We start from the raw sequence: 18,591 nt of genomic DNA, 5'->3' as shown, positions 1-18,591 counted from the left end.
CCCCCGCCATTATCACTGAAATGCCACCTGCATGAGTTGATTTCCTGTTAACATATTCATCCTACAGAATTAAGACAAGGCACAGAAAAGTGATTCACACAGCCACTGAGGAACCATAAAAATTCCTTAACATCTAGAGGTGAGTCAATGAAATACTAAAAGATTCAGGCTTATTTTTCAAAAACCATTTTGCAAACTTAGTAAAAACTCAGAAACATTTCTAGTCCAAGAGAAATAATTACAAAAGGATGTTCTTGGATTCAGGCAGGCAAGTTTTTCTCTGCAATTTTAAGATACAGTTTACTACAGACCTCTTAGTTCATACTTCTATTTCAGTTATGGAGTTCTTACTGTCTAGTAAACTAGCCTGGGGAATGACTCACAATCTATAAAAATATTTCTAAACAATACACTGAAAATCAGAATCAAACGGGGGCATAGTAAAGACCAGAGGTTTTTGTCTTTGGGAGAAATGACGCTCAGAATGATTCTAAAATAGGATGAAAAGGTGACAAAATCCAGCATGGTATTCTTTCAGCAAGAAAATTCCTAGACAAAGGCTAGAAAGCAGAGTAAATAGTTAGATGAGTAGGAAAAAGATATTTTTAGAAGGTTCCTCAAATCCCAATTCTTTATCCCTGTAAGTGAATAAAATCCTTCTTACCCAAACCTCTATTAAAATAAAACTTCACAATTATTTATACAGCTTTAACCCTGAAAGTATCTGGTACAAAAGTTAGCATAAGTTCAATGACAGTAGCATCAAAAGTATTCATTTTCCCCCAAGTCAATCATATTTAATTGAACTTAACTTCTCCCTAAGCAATGAAAGGTGTGAAGGGTATTCAAGTATCAGTACTTAAACTCAAGTAAAGGATTTAATGAGCTATATTGCTGGATTTAATATGTTACTTTCTCAGCAGTGACAGTAATGGGGACACTCCTGAATCAAAAGTAATGGGGACACTCCTGAACCAAATACAGGATGGGGAATGAGGACCTTCACCTCCAAGCTCTAAGAACAAATGCTTACGGGAGTCATCTTCAGCAGGAGAGGAACGGAATGCCAGACTATTCTCAGTTGCACAAACCTACAAAAAAAAGGGGAGGGTGGAGGGTGGATTAGGAATCACATTAAAAATAAAAGAGCAGACTGCTGTTAATGCCATAAAAACCTGCTGACTCCAGTCAGTCACTGGCTGCCTGGGGGAAATAACGGGCACCAGAACAGCTGAGCATTTAAACAAGAGGCAGCAAAATGTCTTTAATGAGGTTATTAACATGCCTCTCAATTACAGAGCAACATGAGAAACAGACTGCACTCAACTGCCAAAAGTGTGCATCATCTCCCTTAATAAAGTACCTTCTAAACCCTATTTTGCCACTCTCCAGAAACAAAGCAAAACAAAAACCCTTCATGGGGAGAGCAAAGCTCACCATAACTCATTCAAAGGCAAGATACAGCCTTTAAATCAAGGAACTATTCTTACCACCACCCCCATTTCTTATTTCCCAACCAAATGAATTCTGATGAAACAAGGATGTCAGTACAGAGTTTTGATGGCTAGAAAACAAATTTACCTAAAACTAACCTCAGATATTATCTTCAAGGATGAAACTATCCTTGAAAGGGAAACTCCTTTTAAACCCAGTCTCAAAACTGCAGTGTTTTGAAAATTGCAGATTTTATGTTAAGGTATGCATTTTCTCCCAGAAGCCGTAAAATTTAAGTAAAAGAACTTCCTTCTACTTCTGTCCCTCCTCCTTTCTTCCAGTCTCTGTGCCTTCCTTGTTTTTATGGACTGAACTGTGTCCCTCAAAAATAGGTGTTGTAAATGCTAACCCTGGTGACTGTAGTTATAATTCCATTTGGAATGGGTTGTCTTTGTTATGTTAATGAGGCAGGATTAGTGTAAGGTGTGTTTTGAGTCCATCTCTTTTGAGATATAAAAGACATTAAACAAGCAAGTGAGAGAAGCAGAGATGGGGGAAGAGAGATGCCATGAAGACTGCCCACCAGCAAAAGTTCAGAAGAGACAAGGACCTTCCTCTAGAGCTGGTATAGAAAGTCTTCCCGTAGAGAACACACCCTGGATAAGGATTGCTAGCCTTCTAAACTGTAAGAGAATAAATTTGTTTGTTAAAGCCACCCACTTGGGGTACTTCTGTTATAGCAGCACTAGAGAACTAAGATTCTTGTATTCTCCTCCATACCCAAAATCATAAAGGGTCAATAGGTGAACCAATGTGGACCCTTCATGAAATATTCTTTAATTGAGATGTGAGGTATTTTGGGGGGCCACGTTAAGTGTTTACATCAAGAATAAATTTTGCAGTGGAGTTGGCTGACCACACCTGAATTACAATTTTTTTTTTTTTTTTAAATTGTGATTTGGGTGAAAGTGTACAAAGCATATTCATTTTCCATACAGCAGCTCAATACACTTTATCTCATGACATTGACTGCAATTTCCCACAATGCAAAAGCTGGCTCCACTTCCTCCCCATAGTTACCTTTTCCCTGTGTCCTTCCCTTCCATGCACTCCTGCCCCCTGAGCTGTCTCCCTGTACATACAACCTTCTATTCTCCCATGATTGATCTCTCCAAGGAGTATATCTACCTAATGTAAATGTTCAGCTTATATGCCTATCTTTTGTTTGGGTGGAAGCCATAGGAGTGGGTTCAATTCCAGACCTGAAGGGCAGCTAGGGGCCATAGTCTCAGTGGTTTCACCAGACTGTATATCACACCAGCAAATCTGGTCCCCCCCCCCTTTTTGTAAAATGATTCTGAGTTTTGTTCCACATTGTTCTCCCACTCTATCCAGGATCTCCTACATAAATCCCTCTCTGAGTGGTTGACAGTGGTAGCCTGGCACCATCTAGTTCTTCTGGTCTCATAGTCATATAGGCTGAGGACTGCATGGTGTACCAGTCGCTTGGACTAATGGTTTCCATGAATCTTTAGTTTTCTTCATTCTTCTTTGTTCTGGACATGGAGAGACTCATCAATGCATCTAGATGGCCACTTGCAAGCTTTTAAGATCCCAGTTGCTACTCGCCAAAGTAGCATATAGAACAATGTTTTTCTGTAGTATGTTATGCCAATTGAGCTTGATGTGCCCTGTGACCATGGTCCCAAGCCCACAGGTCCAACTACACAATCCCTCTGGGTAGCTGGCTATGGCCAAGAAGTGACTACAACCTTGTCCCTTTACAAATACACTTGTAGAAACACTGTCTGCCAACCCTATCATGGTCATGGGTACACTGACCCCTGCATAGACATACTTAATAGTTCAGCCTATCCACCCATCTATCTACCCATAGATCAATGTTTGCCTTCACTGACAACACAGTACTGTATGTGCAAAAGGGTTCATCTTTGTTGTCTGTGCTTCTCGTGTACCTTTCTATGTGTTCTTCCTCAATGCCACCATGTTGATCACTCACATATGGTACATTGCCCTTCTTGTCACCCAAATCAATACTTGTCTCTACCTATCTAACAGTGTTCTCGCCCCTCCCCTCCCACTCCTAGAAACCAACAAAGAAAATTTCCTTCCATAGATAAACCTTTCCTTGACTTCTTACAATAACAGATTAATACAATATTTGTCCTTCAGCACAGCTGGCTTTTCAAATATTCTCTTTTCATTACAGGAATTTGGACATGAGATAATATAAACTACATGAGATAATACAAACATTTACTGATTAGTCCAGGTATCGGACTAATCACATTATATGCATTATCTCATTTAATGATAGAAAATAAATTTTTTGATAGTTTTGCCTGGCCATAAAAAGCACTTCAATTCTTGCTAATTAGTAGGTACATCCACCCCAGGGCGTTCTTCTCTCACCTTTAATTTGGTTGTTTTGAACCTGCAGGGCAAACTTAATACCAATTATGACATCATTACTCATGCCCAACCAGATGACTTCACTACAGGAACAGCCAGGACAGAGCACATGAGAATCTGCTCAAACATTTCAATAAAGGAAAGCAGAAATTCATTCACAAGAGGAGAAATGGAGAAACAATGCCTCGACAAAATATTCTATTTCAAGCAAGTGTGCCCTAGACTTAATGTCCTTTTGTAAAAGCCAAAGCACAAATAATGCTTAGGTATTCATTAACGAAAGCTAGGCAAACAGCCAAAAGGCAAGTAGGTTTTGAAAAATCTTATGAATTTTTAGGCAATCGTGGGTTTATAAACCTGCAGTATGTCCCTGAAGAATATGAACTATCTTTATTCTTGTTCTCCACCCACTCCCCAGTTTGTGATTCAGTTGCACTAATGCCCTTTTAGGCTATAATTAAAATGTTCTGAATCTCCAGTTTAGCTCAGAGTTTCAGTTTCAAATTAGCATGAAGACAATCACAAAGGAAACATGATATTAGATACAGGGGCAATCCAAGCATTATTTTCCAGACGATTAGTTCCTAAACTATGCTGCTTGCCTCAGCCTGGGGTGGATGCGGGAATTTTAATGCTGGGAATATTTTTCTCTTAAAATTTCTATTTTATGGTACGTAAGAAAAATACTATTATGGATTAAACTGTGTGTCCCTAAAACACGTGTTGGGATCTTAACCTCTATACTTGTGGATATAATCCTGTTTGGAAACAGGCTTTTCTTCGTTGTGTTAATCAAATCACAACCAAGTAAGGTGGGTTCTAAATCTAATAATTTTTGAGTTATAAAAATTTTTGAGTGGATAAAACACAGAGGTATGCACAAATGGGGGAAGACAGATGCCATGTGAGGACTGTCAATAAGCCAAGAAAGGCAATGGAAGCCCCAGGGCTAAAGACAAGGAAAGAATCAACATGGCTGAGACTTGGATTTGGATTTTTGCCTCCAGGTTCGTTGAAACCACTCATTTACAGTAGCACTAGGAAACTAAGAAAAATACTACACGTATTTACTTAGTTACTCTTAATAGTCTCCCATGTAAAAAATGGCATGCCAAGCCTGAGAAAACCAGGCAGTCTAATGAGAGAGTACTTGATGCATAACGTGTGATCTATCGACTCATTCGAGACCCACTGTTGCAAAGATGTTTGTAATTTATCTGATGACCGCGTGATTATGTAATACATGGCTGCCAAATATTTGTCTTATTTTAACATACATTTGCAATTTTTTTTTTTTTTTTTTACAACATAGTGATTTAATTTTTCTAATTTTTTTTTTCTGTTCTCTTCTACGAATCATATATTGGAGCCATTGATCTAAGGCTATTTTTCTGTGTACCTACTCTGATCCAAGTGCACATTGTATTTCATAAGTTCCTGTTAGCACTCTGTCAATATAACATACTTTTCAAAATGTGTTGTAGTAAAAAAATAAATAAAAAATAACAATGCTGAAGTCAAGTAAATTTGAGAACTATTGCTCTTGACTCATTTTAATTATCTCATCTTTTTGAAGAATGGCATCAGGGACAATGAACTTTCCTAAGATTAATCACTATAATAGATTTGAAAGCCCTTTCTCCTCGTCTCACTTAACATTTGATCATCATATTGATGGAAAGATCAAAAGGATAGGGTACTGGATTGGAAAAGAAAATGATAAATTCTGACATAAAAACTGTTACATCATTCACCTAATGATTAAAGCATAAAATACAAACCCTTTTGTGGACTTTACCTTAAACTCCTTTAGTGGCATTCCACTGCTGCAGGACTATATCCAAACTCTTAAGTGGCAAATAGAGCTTTCTAAGACCTCACCCTGGCCCTCTTCCCTCTACCCATCTCTCACCCCTGCCTCTATGTACCTCATGCTCCAACCAGCCAAGCCAACTAACCCGCAGTTCCTAAGTAAGCCATGATCTCTGGTTTCCAAATTTCTGCACATGTTGTGTCTGCCTGGAATGCCTTTCTTTTCCTTTACTCAACACATCCCTTACTCACTTGGCCTACTCGCACACATTCTTCTAGACATAGCTCACACATTATTTCCAGAGGAAGTCAGGTTACACATGCTTCATCTGAGTCTCTATGGCCTTGCACATTCCCTCATTATTGTTTTACGACGGCCAACCTGTTACTTGTCTTCCCTTTAACTGTTAGCTTCTTGCAGATAAATACCACATGGAATGCTTTGGTTTTTTTAAAAGCTTAGCACAGTGCCTAGGTTTCAAAATACTTTGAACCAAAGAATGAGATTTTCTTGCATAAAACGTGTTAAATACAACCTTAAATTAAAACTATACAAGTACTTTGATGATAATATCTTTCTTCAAAACAGATTTTTGCTCTCTGCCCTCTGAGCATTTGCTGAGCAAAAGAATTTTCCAATGAAGGCTCATTATTTGGTCAGCTATACATTTCAGAGCTCTCCAACCGAAATTATGTGACCTGCAAAAATGACAATCTGTCCTGGCAGCTGTTACCAAATTCCCAGACACTCTACAGCTCTAGAGTTAGGGTTGTTTCTAATTTTAAGCATCTAATTTAGAACACATGCTTCCTTGGCAACTGGACATCAGACTTTTTAACCTACCTTTTCTCCATCCTGATGGGAGATGCAGATCTCAGGGCCCGGAGGCACATTCTCCTTTTGCTCCAATTTATGAGCTTTGATTTCACCACCACTGGCTCTCAAGTCATTCTACAAAACAAAAATAACCTGTGGATTTTTTTTTTTTTTTTTAATTCTCACCATTCCATTCTCTTCATAGCATATCTATGAAGAAAACTTGGGACATTAAAATAATTTTTCTTTTAAGAGGCCTCAGGTCAGATCAACCCCCTACCTTTCTTTCATAAGCAAAACCCATAGACTAGTGAAATGACAAAAGCAGCTTTGTGGACACATGTGTCAGAGTTAAATATTTGTACACTAGTCTAAAACTAGATGCTCATTAGAGTACACACATACAACACAGACAAACACATTCTTGTGATTTACTCTTCTAGCAGCAGAGCTTGTGGGAATGCAAAGCTTGTGAGTTTGATCAGAAAAGACCATTCTGGAGCAGGGAAAAGGAGATGCCAAGTGCCAATAATTAAGAAAATATACTGACCATATATATAAATGCCCGGCCTGGAAAAAGAGACAGGGATGATGCACATATGAAAACAGAATTTATATTTAATGATACCATAAAATAGCCTTTCCTGTGGGACTTTAAAAAAATACATGTTTTCCACATAAAATTCATACATTTTACTAGTAACATAACTTATTTTACTCCTCATAACAAAGCCTTGACATAAAAAGCATGCATTAATACTGCATAGTGAGTAAACACAATCATTTTTGTTTTCTTGTAATGGACAGTTGGGGCAGAATATGAAAATTAACTCTATCTGTTAGATCCAAAATAAACATATACCAAACTAAACTCACTGCCCTTGAGTTGGGTTCCAACTTCTAGTGACCCCCATTGGGTTTCCAAGGCTGTAAATCTTTATGAAAGCAGCCTGCCTCATCTTTCTTCCATGGAGTGGCTGGTGGGTTCAAACTGCTGACCTTTTGGTTAGCAGTCAAATGCCTTCACCACTACACTACCAGACCTCCTTAAAATAAACATATAAGTAGATCAGTATGGACAGTTCCTACCTTTAAACTAATTTCAATAGAGTCAACTCTAACTCGTGGCAACCCCATGGATGTCAGAGGAGAACTCTGCTCTACAGGTTTTTCAGTGGTTAATTTTTTGGAAGGAAGAGGTACCGCCTGGTGGACTTGAACCTCCACCTTCTGGTTAGCAGCTGAGGTAACCAGGACACCACCCAGGGGCTTCTTTCCTATCTGCTGTGTGTGGTGTCGAGTTGATTCCAACTCACAGCGACCCAAAATGACAGAACAGAACTGCCCCATAGGGTTTGCCTGTCCAAACCAAAACCAAACTCACTGCCATTGAGTCAATTTCAACTCATAGTGACCCCTATTGGGTTTCTAACGCAGTAAATCTTTACAGAAGCAGATTGTTTCATCTTCCTTCTGTGGAGTGGATGGTGGATTTGAACCAACAAACCTTCCGGTTAGCAGTTAAATGCCTTAGGCACTACGCCACCAGAGCTCCTTTTTAGGGTTTCAGGGTTTCCTGTTGTTGTTGTTGTTGTTATGTGCCGTCGAGTCGGCCCCGACTCATAGCGACCCCTCCTTGGGTTTCCGAGGCAGTTATCACTACGGAAGTAGGATTGCCCAACCTTCCTTCCGAGGAGTGGCTGGTGGGTTTGAACCGCCAGCCGTCTGGTTAGCAGGCAAGTGTCTTAGCCACTATGCTACCAGAGTCCTCTAATAATTTAGCAATCTAGTAATTTAGCACCTTTCTGTTCTCTGCACATCCTTAGGCATGAAGAAGCAATTAAGCAATTAATGGCCAAAGAGCCCATGAAGGGATTGTGAGCATGACTGGCTTATTCAGGTGTGGCATTCCATATTAAGGCCCACAGTTCCTGGAGGTGCATCTATGAGGAGGTGCTAGCAGCCAGCACTGAAGGACACATTACAGCCCAACTCATTCCTGAGCCTATCTCAAAGCCAGCCTCCAGAACTACTGCCAGAGGGTGTATGCTTTCTTACAACCATATTCTATAGGGAGCCTGAGAAATTCTTTTGGGATGAGATAAAATGTACTTTTTACAAGAATTCCTAAAGACTTTTGAACTCGTACAGCAGAAGAACTGCAATGCAGAAACTCTATTGGGTGCGGGGGGCGGGGAGTCACTGAACAGGTTTTTCCATTTAGGGAGTCACTTGGTTGGAATGTTTGCAGCAGGAGGGCACTGAAAATCAGCAAAATCTGGTAGCAAAAGGGAATTAAGCTCCACAGATCACCTACTCACTGTATCTCCTGACCTGTCTTCTCAGAGAGGGCTACGTTTGCTCATTTTTCACATTCATGGTGAATAATGAGCCTGTGACGGCCTACTTCGTTACTGATTTACACACATCATTTCCTCTTAAAACCACAGTGAAAAACCATGATGAAATTATTCATTGTCAGGAGAATTAGTCCACCAGTGGGACGGGAGAATGCATAGTTAATAATGTGGAGAAAAGAAGGCTTAACTCCTGGAACACACATTATGATTTCCAATATGCACCAGTTTTCAGTTTGCATGGGAACAAGTAAAATTCAATACTATTCTTCCAAATTTGTTAAAAAAAAATTAGGACACCAAGAGATTAATAGTTTGTAATTTGGAATCTTAAAAAGAACAAAAATTTGAAAGACACATATACATGGATGTGTGCATATATGAATAAATGGTATTTTTGAAAAGGTAACTTCAATTAATTAGTTCTATATTGTCAGCCTGCCAGTTAAGCCTAGGAGAATACAAAACAAAGAAACTGTCCATTCTACACCTACTCCTCATTTATTGTCTTCTTATCTGACATTTCACATTTATAACAATAGTGAAAAATCTAGCAATTGACTATTTTGTGCATTAACAATATACGTCTGGCAATAACCAATGCTGTAAGGTTAGAGTAATGATGTTACTGTGATAATTAAGGTTATGTGTCAGCTTGACGGGGCCATTCATTATTCTCAGTGGTTTGGTAGGTAATGACATAGTCATTCTCTATTTTGTGATCTGATGTGGTCACCTTCCATTTTTCCATAATGCTGATTTTTGCATAATGATCTGGTCTTTTGGAACCTAACCATTTTTTGTGCTTAATGAGCACGTCATCTTTCTGTCATTTCTTTCCTTCTTATCCACTATTCTATTTCTTTAGAAAATCATTACATAACAGGGATGAAAGATTAAGTATACCATATATTCTATGATTCTATTTATATGAAACATCAAGAATAGGTAAATCCATAAAGACAGAAAGTAGATTGGTGGTTGCCAGGAGATGAAGGAAGGAAAGAATTGGGAGTGACTGTTAACAGGCCTGGGATTTCTTTTTTGGGGTGATGAAAATTTTATGGAATTGATATGATGATAGTTGTACAGCCTTGTGAATATACTAAAAATTACTGAGTGTATACTTTCAAATGGTGAATTTTGTAAGAATTATCTTAAATATTGCAAAAAGTCTCTACAGTAATGTTAAATACATCCAATATTTCTCTCTTACATTATCCCCTCAAAAACCAAAGGTAAATGAGTGTTTCTGTTAAAACTTATAAAATACTTCTTCTTTAACAAAATAAAGCAAAAAAGGTTAAATTGAAAAGCCAGGAAAATTTTCAATGACATTACTGGATGGTAACACCAAACACACACAAAAATGAGTGGGTAGGAATGATGCCTAGGAAAGCAAATTAAGGACTAGAACATGGTCAAGATTCCCAATGAAGCTAGGGTAGGGTTTATATGAAACATAATCATCAGGGAACTAAGGATGAGCCAGGGCTCCAAGGTAAGGGTCTGGAAGACATTTTCTACTTCTAGTGCTCAGCGACCTTTCACTGGATGTAAAATAAATGAATGATGTGGAACACATACTGGATAGTTGATGGAACTGCTTTGTTTGGACACAGCTGCCTGGTATTTGGCCATTCGATCTTTTATGGAGGTTTCTGACAGGCGTGGGAGCTCCAGATTTCGCCTACTCTCACTTTTCTCTGAGTTGAATGCAGACGATGACAACTGACCTGAAAGCATGCAAATAACACACTTCATGAGAAGATAAAATGCAATTCAAATGGTTTCAAGATTCTAAATGTTGGGCTATTGCAATCTAATGGTAAATTTCTTCCATTACAAGTACAAAGAAAGAAATAAAAAATGTAATTGTCACTTATAAGATAATATTCACTCACTTTCCTAACATTAAAAGGAGAACCCCTTACCATGATTAGTACATATTTTAAAATTTTGGTTAATTTAACATGTGCAAAAACGAGATCTCAATGCAGTTTTAATTTGCATTTCTTATTTCCTTGATTACTAGGAGGCTGATGATCTTCTTGTATTTAATTACATATATTTTTCTTTTGTGAAGTACATGTAGATGCCCTTTTCTAAACATAGTAGTTCTGCTTTAACGACATATGGTACCACTGGGTAATACAGGATAACCAATCTTGATAGGGGACATTGTCCACATATGGAAGCCTTCCAGCCCCAGATGACTGGGGAGCCAAAACTCTCTGTAGCACTTCGCTTGCAACATCTGAAAGGTACACCTTGGTTACCACAGATTATCATTGACAAAGATGGACTAAAAATACAGAGCAGCTATTTGTGGAGAGCAATGTGATTTGGGAATGGCTGGTATCTAAGATAGACTTCCTTCTAATTTCTACCACTCTTCTTTTTTTTTAAATTAATTTTTAAAATTTTTATTTTCTTATTCTTGTTAAGAATATACATAGCAAAACATATACCAGTTCAACCATTTCTACATGTACAGTTCAGGACCTTGATATCATTCTTTGAGTTGTGCAACCATTCTCACCCTCCTTTTCTGAGGTGTTCCTACCTCATTAACTTAAACTCACTGCCCCCTGAGAATCCTATCTAATCTTTCCAGTTGCTGTTGCCAATTTGATCTCATAGAGATAGTTCTTAAGAGCATAATGCTTCATTGCCACTCTTCTTTTAAAAGCATTGGCCTTGAGGCCAAAAGGCCTTGCTGCTAATGAGCACTTTCTAGAGGCCTTCATACACACGAACTCTCTGCTCACCTGGGCCGATTTCCAAGTCATCGAAAGAATAGCTGTTTTCAGAAATTCTTCTTCCACCTGCACCTCGGCTCTGGGCTTGAAGAATCTGTTTGGAAAACAAAACCCAAAATTAAAGTCTGCAGAGAAGATGGAAATGCTTGATGCAATGTTCAGGAAAGAGACTTGCAAATCTCCTTTATTAATAAAATCCAGAAGAGATTACATTTTATGTTTGTTTTTATGTTCCACAGAACTTTTTTAGGCTATTATAAACATCAAGCATTACATATTCCCAAGTGCCTAAGGAAAAAATAACTCTATATAGGTAATGTTCTATATTAATGATCATTGCTCAGTCAGCAAGTTTTGTAATTTAAACAGTTATTGGAAGGGAATCCCACATGACAATGGCACGTTAACACCTCCAAACTGCCAAGTCCCAATGGTGATACCTGCTGTTTCCCTTTTCCATCTCACTTTATCCTTGCTGTTGCTGCCTTGGTTCACATAGTCATCAGCTTTTGCCTGGACTACGCCATTACCTTACTAATTGTTTCTTCTGCACTTTCCGGTTCAGGCTCTATGCTGCTGCCAAGTTAATTACCCCAAAATACAAATATGATTACGTGACTCTCCTGTTCAAAATTCTTCAAGGAATCCCTAACACTCCTAGAATTAAATCCAAAGTGCTCAGTATATCATAGAAGATCCATTCTAGACCTGGTTCCTACTTATCCAGCCTCTTCTCTGGGTATCTTCTGCCTCACCCTTTACCTCCAGAAAAAGCAAACTACTTGTGAAGTCCATGCTATTGTAAATGAGGTTCCTTCCACCCAGATCACACTTTCATCCTTCTGTTATTTAAAAAATGTCTGTTCCTTCAAGGCTCAGTTGAAGTGAAATCTCCTCTGGGAAGCTCACCTTACCTCTCTTACATAATTTTGGATAGCTCTTCCTCATCGCCATGTTTCTGGTCACACACCCATTGCGATGCTTATCAAACGCTTGGGTGACTGTCCTTCCAGTGGACTGTAAGCTCGCTAAGGGCAGAGATGGTGACTTTCCTTCCACATATTTCCAGAAGAGTGGATGACACAGATACTTTAAATACTTCATGATTTCTGTAAATCGCTCCATTTATTCCCCTCATATCTTGGGTAGACTTCCAATTAAAGTTATAAATTATAGTTGTTAAGACTGGAAAAGTAACTCAAGAGAAAGCCACTTAGTGTCAGAGAATGTTCCCAGACATAACATATGTACATGGTATATTAACTAATCCAAAACCAAACTCACTGCCGTGGAGTTGGATCTGACTCACAGCAACCCCTCTTTGGATTTCTGAGGTGGGATCACTACGGAAGTAGATTGCCCAAACTTTCTTCCCCAGAGTGGCTGGTGGGTTTGAACTGGCAGCCTTCTGGTTAACAATAAAATGCCTTAGGCACTACACCACCAGAGCTCCCACAGGGTATACTATGTTTGTTCAATTTGTAATGAGAGCCTTCAAGCAGATCCTATCATTCAAATCTCAATTTATTTCTAGGTAACTTGAAGCAGGAGAGAGAGATCTGTAATCCCATGATAATCAAACCAAACTCACTGCTGTCGAGTCAATTTGACTCATAGCGACCCCTCTGGGTTTCCAAGGTGGTACATGAGTCAGGTCCGACTCAATGGCACGTAACAACAACAACAACGACATCTCTATGGAAGTAGATTGCCCAATCTTCCTTCCAATGACCGGCTGGTGGGTTTGAACCACCAGCCTGCTGGTTAACAGTCAAATGCCTTAGACACTATGCCACTAGAGCTCCCGAAACCTTGGCACACTTCTGAATTCAATATTAATGGTCATTAAACCTTTATATTCAATAGCTCATCAACTCAATAGTAAAGCTTAAGAAGGTGAAACTATCACTTCTACCCCCCAAAAAAAGTTTTTTTTTAACCTCCCTTGGAGATAGAAAACATGCCACTTAAGAAATTGAGCCAAGTAATTTGTACCGTACACTAATAAAAAATGCTTCTTTCTATTGAATTGATTCTGACTCATAGGAACCCTATAAAAACCATAGGACAAGGTAAAACTGCCCCATAGTGTTTCCAACGTTGTAATCTTTGTAGAAGCAGACTGCCACATCTTTCTCCCTTGCAACGGTTGGTGGGTTTGAACCACCAACCTTATAGTTAGCAGAGCATTTAACCACTGTGCTACCAAGACTCCTTAAATAAGAATATTGTTTCCTGCAAATTCAGTATGTTTAATATAATTTATCTCCAGTCAACCTTGCTATTCACATTAGTAATTAAATCTATTTTTACTGAAAACCAAAATAAACTATTAATTAAATCTATTTTAATAAAAACCAAAATAAGCTGTAGTGACTCTAACCTTGCCACATCATACTCAGCTCAGTTGTACCGACATCAACCTCATCTATATGACTCACAACATATTCCTGCTACAGACGCAGGTCCTGTCTGGAATTGAAAGTCACCAGCCAAGGGAAAGATTAGGTTTGGCAGGACACCCTCTATCCACATATTTTTGTTTTCAACACATTTTTCATTTGCTGATCATTCAAATAAAGGAAATTCCACAGATTTATTCCAAATGCTGCTGCACTGTAAGATGATCACTATAAAATCAGAATTTCAGGACTCAAAAGGGAGAAAACCTAGGGGAAAAAAATTGTTTTAAAATCAAAAGGGAATGGGCTCTGCATTCTTAAGACTGGAGCAATATTTCAAATATTTACTTTCTGTCAAAGGTAAAGTTCAAGCACAATTTCAAGAGTATGTGTTATATGTTACAACCTGCAGAGTTCAGTTTTTTTGTCGGTAGTGCTAGTCATACACCCCTCTCTGTCCCAAACAAAGTCCCTGCACTTGATATTGCTGGGAGCAAAGTCATTTAAGACCAGAACATATGGTCTGACAGCCTAAAGGGCTTTCTTTGGTTTTAGATGCACAGAAAGCTTCTGATTTTCCCTCTTTTCTAGCTTTTTATTTAAATTGCCAGGTTAAATAAAATAAGCATCATTTTAAAGTCTTCTGGTTCATGAGGTTATCAGTACTCTGAAATATGTTCTTTTTTTCAAAGTACTGCAAAAATGTACAAAGTCATTTGGTCTTAGAGAAAAACACAAGTGTCTCTGGAAACCAATGTTATTCTGTCACCAGTTCTGAGGAGGACCACAGCTCTGAGACAAGATGGCTTTAACAAGATTCCAGATGAAACACTGAACTTTTTTTATTTAATACTTTTTAACCTCCAAACCATTCAAATATTAATAACAACAAGATCTCAAATGCATTTAAGATGGATTTCATGATCCTCATTTTACAAGTGGTGATCCGAGGTACAGGAAGAAGGAGGGGTTTCCTTCGGTATTTCTCAAGCACGGAAAAGAACACAGGCAGAAGAAAAACAGGAATTCAGACGCCAAAAGAGCCTTCGGTGACAATTTTTTTCCCCACATTCAACCCTTTTTACTCAGACATTTGTGGGAGCTTTAATTGTTATAATCTATTAAGAGAAGAAAGAGAAGACAAGACACTTGAAGACTTTCTGGAAATTCTTTAGGCTTGGCTTCACCCCATCCCACAAGTCCTCTTTCCTGTCAGCTGACTAAAACTCTTGTGTGAATACCTCCTAAATATTCTCTGTAAATCCATAAACCAAATGCACCAACATGTACAGATACAGATGTATAATTTCTTTTTTTAAAGATATAAGCCAGTTTCCAAATAGTCAAGTAATAAAGCAGTCTTTCTGTCTCCTCCACCACTATTTTCAAGAAATATTCTTTTGAAAAGTTGATTTTTAACATTTGAAAGGTTAAAGACTAATACTAATACTGAAAGCCTAGCCTCTTACCTCCCTCAGACACTTCCTTTTCTTCAACCTTTAGACTTTGACCTTCCTTTTCTCTGTTGTTATTAACTGCCATTCAGACTCATGGCAACCCTGTGCGTTCAGAGTAGAACTGCTTTATAGGGTTTTCAAGGCTGTGACCTTTTGGAAACAGACTGCCTTGGAAGGTGTCTCTGAGTGAGTGCAAACCTCCATCAAGTAGTAATCAAGTGCTTAATTGTTTGTCACCTAGGGATCCTGTGACTCTCTAGTCCCTCAAAGGTAAAGGGCAGAGGAAGAGATGCTTTTAGGGGAAAATGGGACCCTGCTATAAACTATGTGAAGGTGTTTTTTTTTTTTTTTTTTTGAGGGGGGTGGGGCTTCAGATAAAATTTGATCTTAATTTCTCAAATTACAAAGAGAGCAACATTTCTTTCTCCAGGGACCCTATTCGAAACCACAGAACTCATTTAAGGAAAACAATATAAGTAGAAGGAGTTGGGTGATCGCTCCAGGTGCTGGGATAGCTTTATATTTTCTGTATTTCTAACTTTCTAAAAAATGTACAAAAAGAAATTTAGAGAAAAAGGGATAGAAAGTAATACTCCATAGCTGGTAAATTAGTATAAATAAATAAATAAATAAAAATGATAAAATCAAATGATGATGAGGCTCTGGGAATCAAACATATTCTTGCATTTGATATATACTTTGTATTTTAGAGTGGTCATATAAAATAATATATGAGAACCTGAAAATATGTAGGAAAAATGGTTAATGAACTGCATCTTTTTTGACTGTTCATTACTGTGTCATTACTAAAATGTTATCATTTCCGTAATATAACCCAAAGAAACTCAAACAAACACACGCAGACACACACTCAGAAACACATATTTCTGCCAAGCTGCTTAAAGCATTTCTATTAGCAAGAAAAAAACCTAGTAATTAGGGATTGATTAAACAGTACAATGAAATACCACATTTCTATGAAAAGATAACTACATGAACTAGAAGATATATACCAAAAGCCAAACCAGACACACTGCTATCGAGTAGACAGAAGATGTATAGGAAGATCTATACAAAACAAACAATTAACAAAAAATTGTTGTTAGGTGCTGACAAGTCAGTTCCAACTCCTAATGACTTTATGAACAACAGAAGAAACACTGCTCAGTCTTACACAATCCTCATAGTACATTTGAACCCACTGTTGCAGCCACTATGTCAATTCATCTCATTGAAGGTCTTCCTCATTTTCACTGATCCTCTACTTTACCAAGCATGACATCCTTCTCCAAGGAGTAGTCCCTCCTGATAACATGTTCAAAGTATGTGAGACAAAATTCATCACCTTCACTTCTAAGGAGGGTTTCAGCCACACTTCTTCCAAGACAGATTTATTTGTTCTTCTGGCAGTCTGTGATACATTTAATATTCTTCACCAACACCTTAGTGCAAACACATCAATTCTTTTTCAGTCTTCTTAATTCATTGTCCAGCTTTTGCATACATAGAGGCAAATGAAAATATCACGGCTTGGATCAGGTGCACCTTAGTACTCAAAGTGACTTTTTTTTTTTTTTTTTTTAAGCACTTTAAAGAGGTCAGAGCGCATTTGCCCAATGCAATATGTCATTTGATTTCTTAACTGCTGTTTCCATGGACACTGATTGTGGATCCAAGTAGAACGAAATCCTTGACAACTTCAATATTTTCTTTGTTTTCATGATGATGTTTATTGGTCCAGAGGCTAGGGCTTTTGGTTACACCCAGCCAAAGGCCCAAGGCCATATACATAGAATGGGATGGTAATCAAGGTGAAGAGATGAACCTGGAATGTCTTTAAAAGGATTATGTGTTTTGGATTATGTATTTATCTGAATGTACTATGGCTATTGAATGTTCTCTTACCTGCTTGTACATTAGAAAGTATTATGGGGTATGTGGATAACAGAGAGTGTGTAAGTCCGCCTTCAGCCAATACTTGATTGGATAAGTTAAAAGGGGAAATAGAATTTGCCCAGAAAAAAACACAGGCTTTTTGTTTCAAACCCTGTGGGTAGAGTATAAGAGGCTTAGGTAGAAAACCTGAACCCCACCCAGTACTACTGAGGGAAGGGAAGATTTGCATTTGAAGAAAGGATCTGGGGGGAAAAAAAATTACTGTTCGGCTTTTTGAATTTCCAGCAAGCAGATAGGCTTTGGGTGCATCAAGGAAGGAAAGACGGTCCAAGAGAGAAACCCCTTTCAGGATTGAAAGTTAAAGGAAGCCAGTGAGTAGTAAACTTGTATGTTACTCATTTGTGACCACCTGGGTCCACCTGAGTGGAAATGGGGGAAGTGCAGCAAAGAAGAAACAGGCTAAGTTTGGTACTCTTTGACCTAGACCCAGAGGCTAGGGATGAGAGGAAGGGCTGGCTGGTCTGAAGTGCAATGAATTGTGAGCCTAGGGGCATTGAAATAGTCCCTGAGGACTGAAGATGTAAGAGAAGGTGCTGGCTGGTCTGAAGTGAAGGGAAGAGTGTGACTCCCAAACTTGGCAGCTGGTACCCGTGACCTAGCTGGGATGGCTAGGGCTGAGCTGACAAGAACCTGACCAAACGAAGAGGAAGATGTTTGACACTGAGCTGGTGTTAAGTTGCTGCAATTTGATGGCTTGTGCTGGGCTGGACTTTGCTTGTTTATGGATCCAGATGCCTGAAGTTTCCAAGCAGACCAGAAGATTCTCCAGAGAGAAAGGACCATGTTTGTCTCCTCAGAGTACTGGTTTGATAGGGATGGGCAAATTAGAAATTGGCTATTTAAAATGGGGGGATATAAAGGCATGAAGTGGCTGGCTTACACACTTTCATGGGTGTGGTTATTCTTAAACTGATGGTGAAGGAGATGTGAATTGTTGAAGTATAAAAGGGATAATGGCTAGAAAAGCCAGGGGGTGGCCTGCGGTGTAGTAAATTACTTAGTATGGCTTTTCTACCCATAAGTCCTTGTAAACTCAGTGGTGGAATGAGCAACTGAGGAGCTCCTGATTGTAAATGTTATCCACCTGGGTTATTTCTGTTGGGTGTGGCACAATGCAATGTTATGGGTGGCTCACTCTCTGGTGCTTAGAATTCTGTTGTT

The 18,591-nt window shown here is 38.6% G+C and overlaps 1 protein-coding gene across 1 annotated transcript in view; it reads right to left on the bottom strand.

The window, feature by feature from the left end:
* The window catches only part of LIMA1 (LIM domain and actin binding 1), an 87,420-nt gene that overhangs the window by 10,671 nt on the left and 58,158 nt on the right, over positions 1–18,591 (bottom strand). Inside the window, exons 4-7 of the mRNA XM_007937813.2 lie at positions 11,625–11,709; positions 10,441–10,589; positions 6,524–6,631; positions 1,034–1,091 (exon numbers count right to left, since the gene is read on the bottom strand). Coding sequence (XP_007936004.1) covers positions 1,034–1,091; positions 6,524–6,631; positions 10,441–10,589; positions 11,625–11,709 — 400 coding nt within the window. The remainder of the gene's footprint in view (positions 1–1,033; positions 1,092–6,523; positions 6,632–10,440; positions 10,590–11,624; positions 11,710–18,591) is intronic.

This window comes from Orycteropus afer, unplaced genomic scaffold (assembly GCF_000298275.1).
Source record: "Orycteropus afer afer isolate SDZICR_OR568_19922 unplaced genomic scaffold, OryAfe1.0 scaffold00045, whole genome shotgun sequence".
NCBI lineage: Eukaryota > Metazoa > Chordata > Mammalia > Tubulidentata > Orycteropodidae > Orycteropus > Orycteropus afer.
Note: the sequence above shows the minus strand (reverse complement) of the source record. Positions and strands in the feature narration are given on the sequence as shown.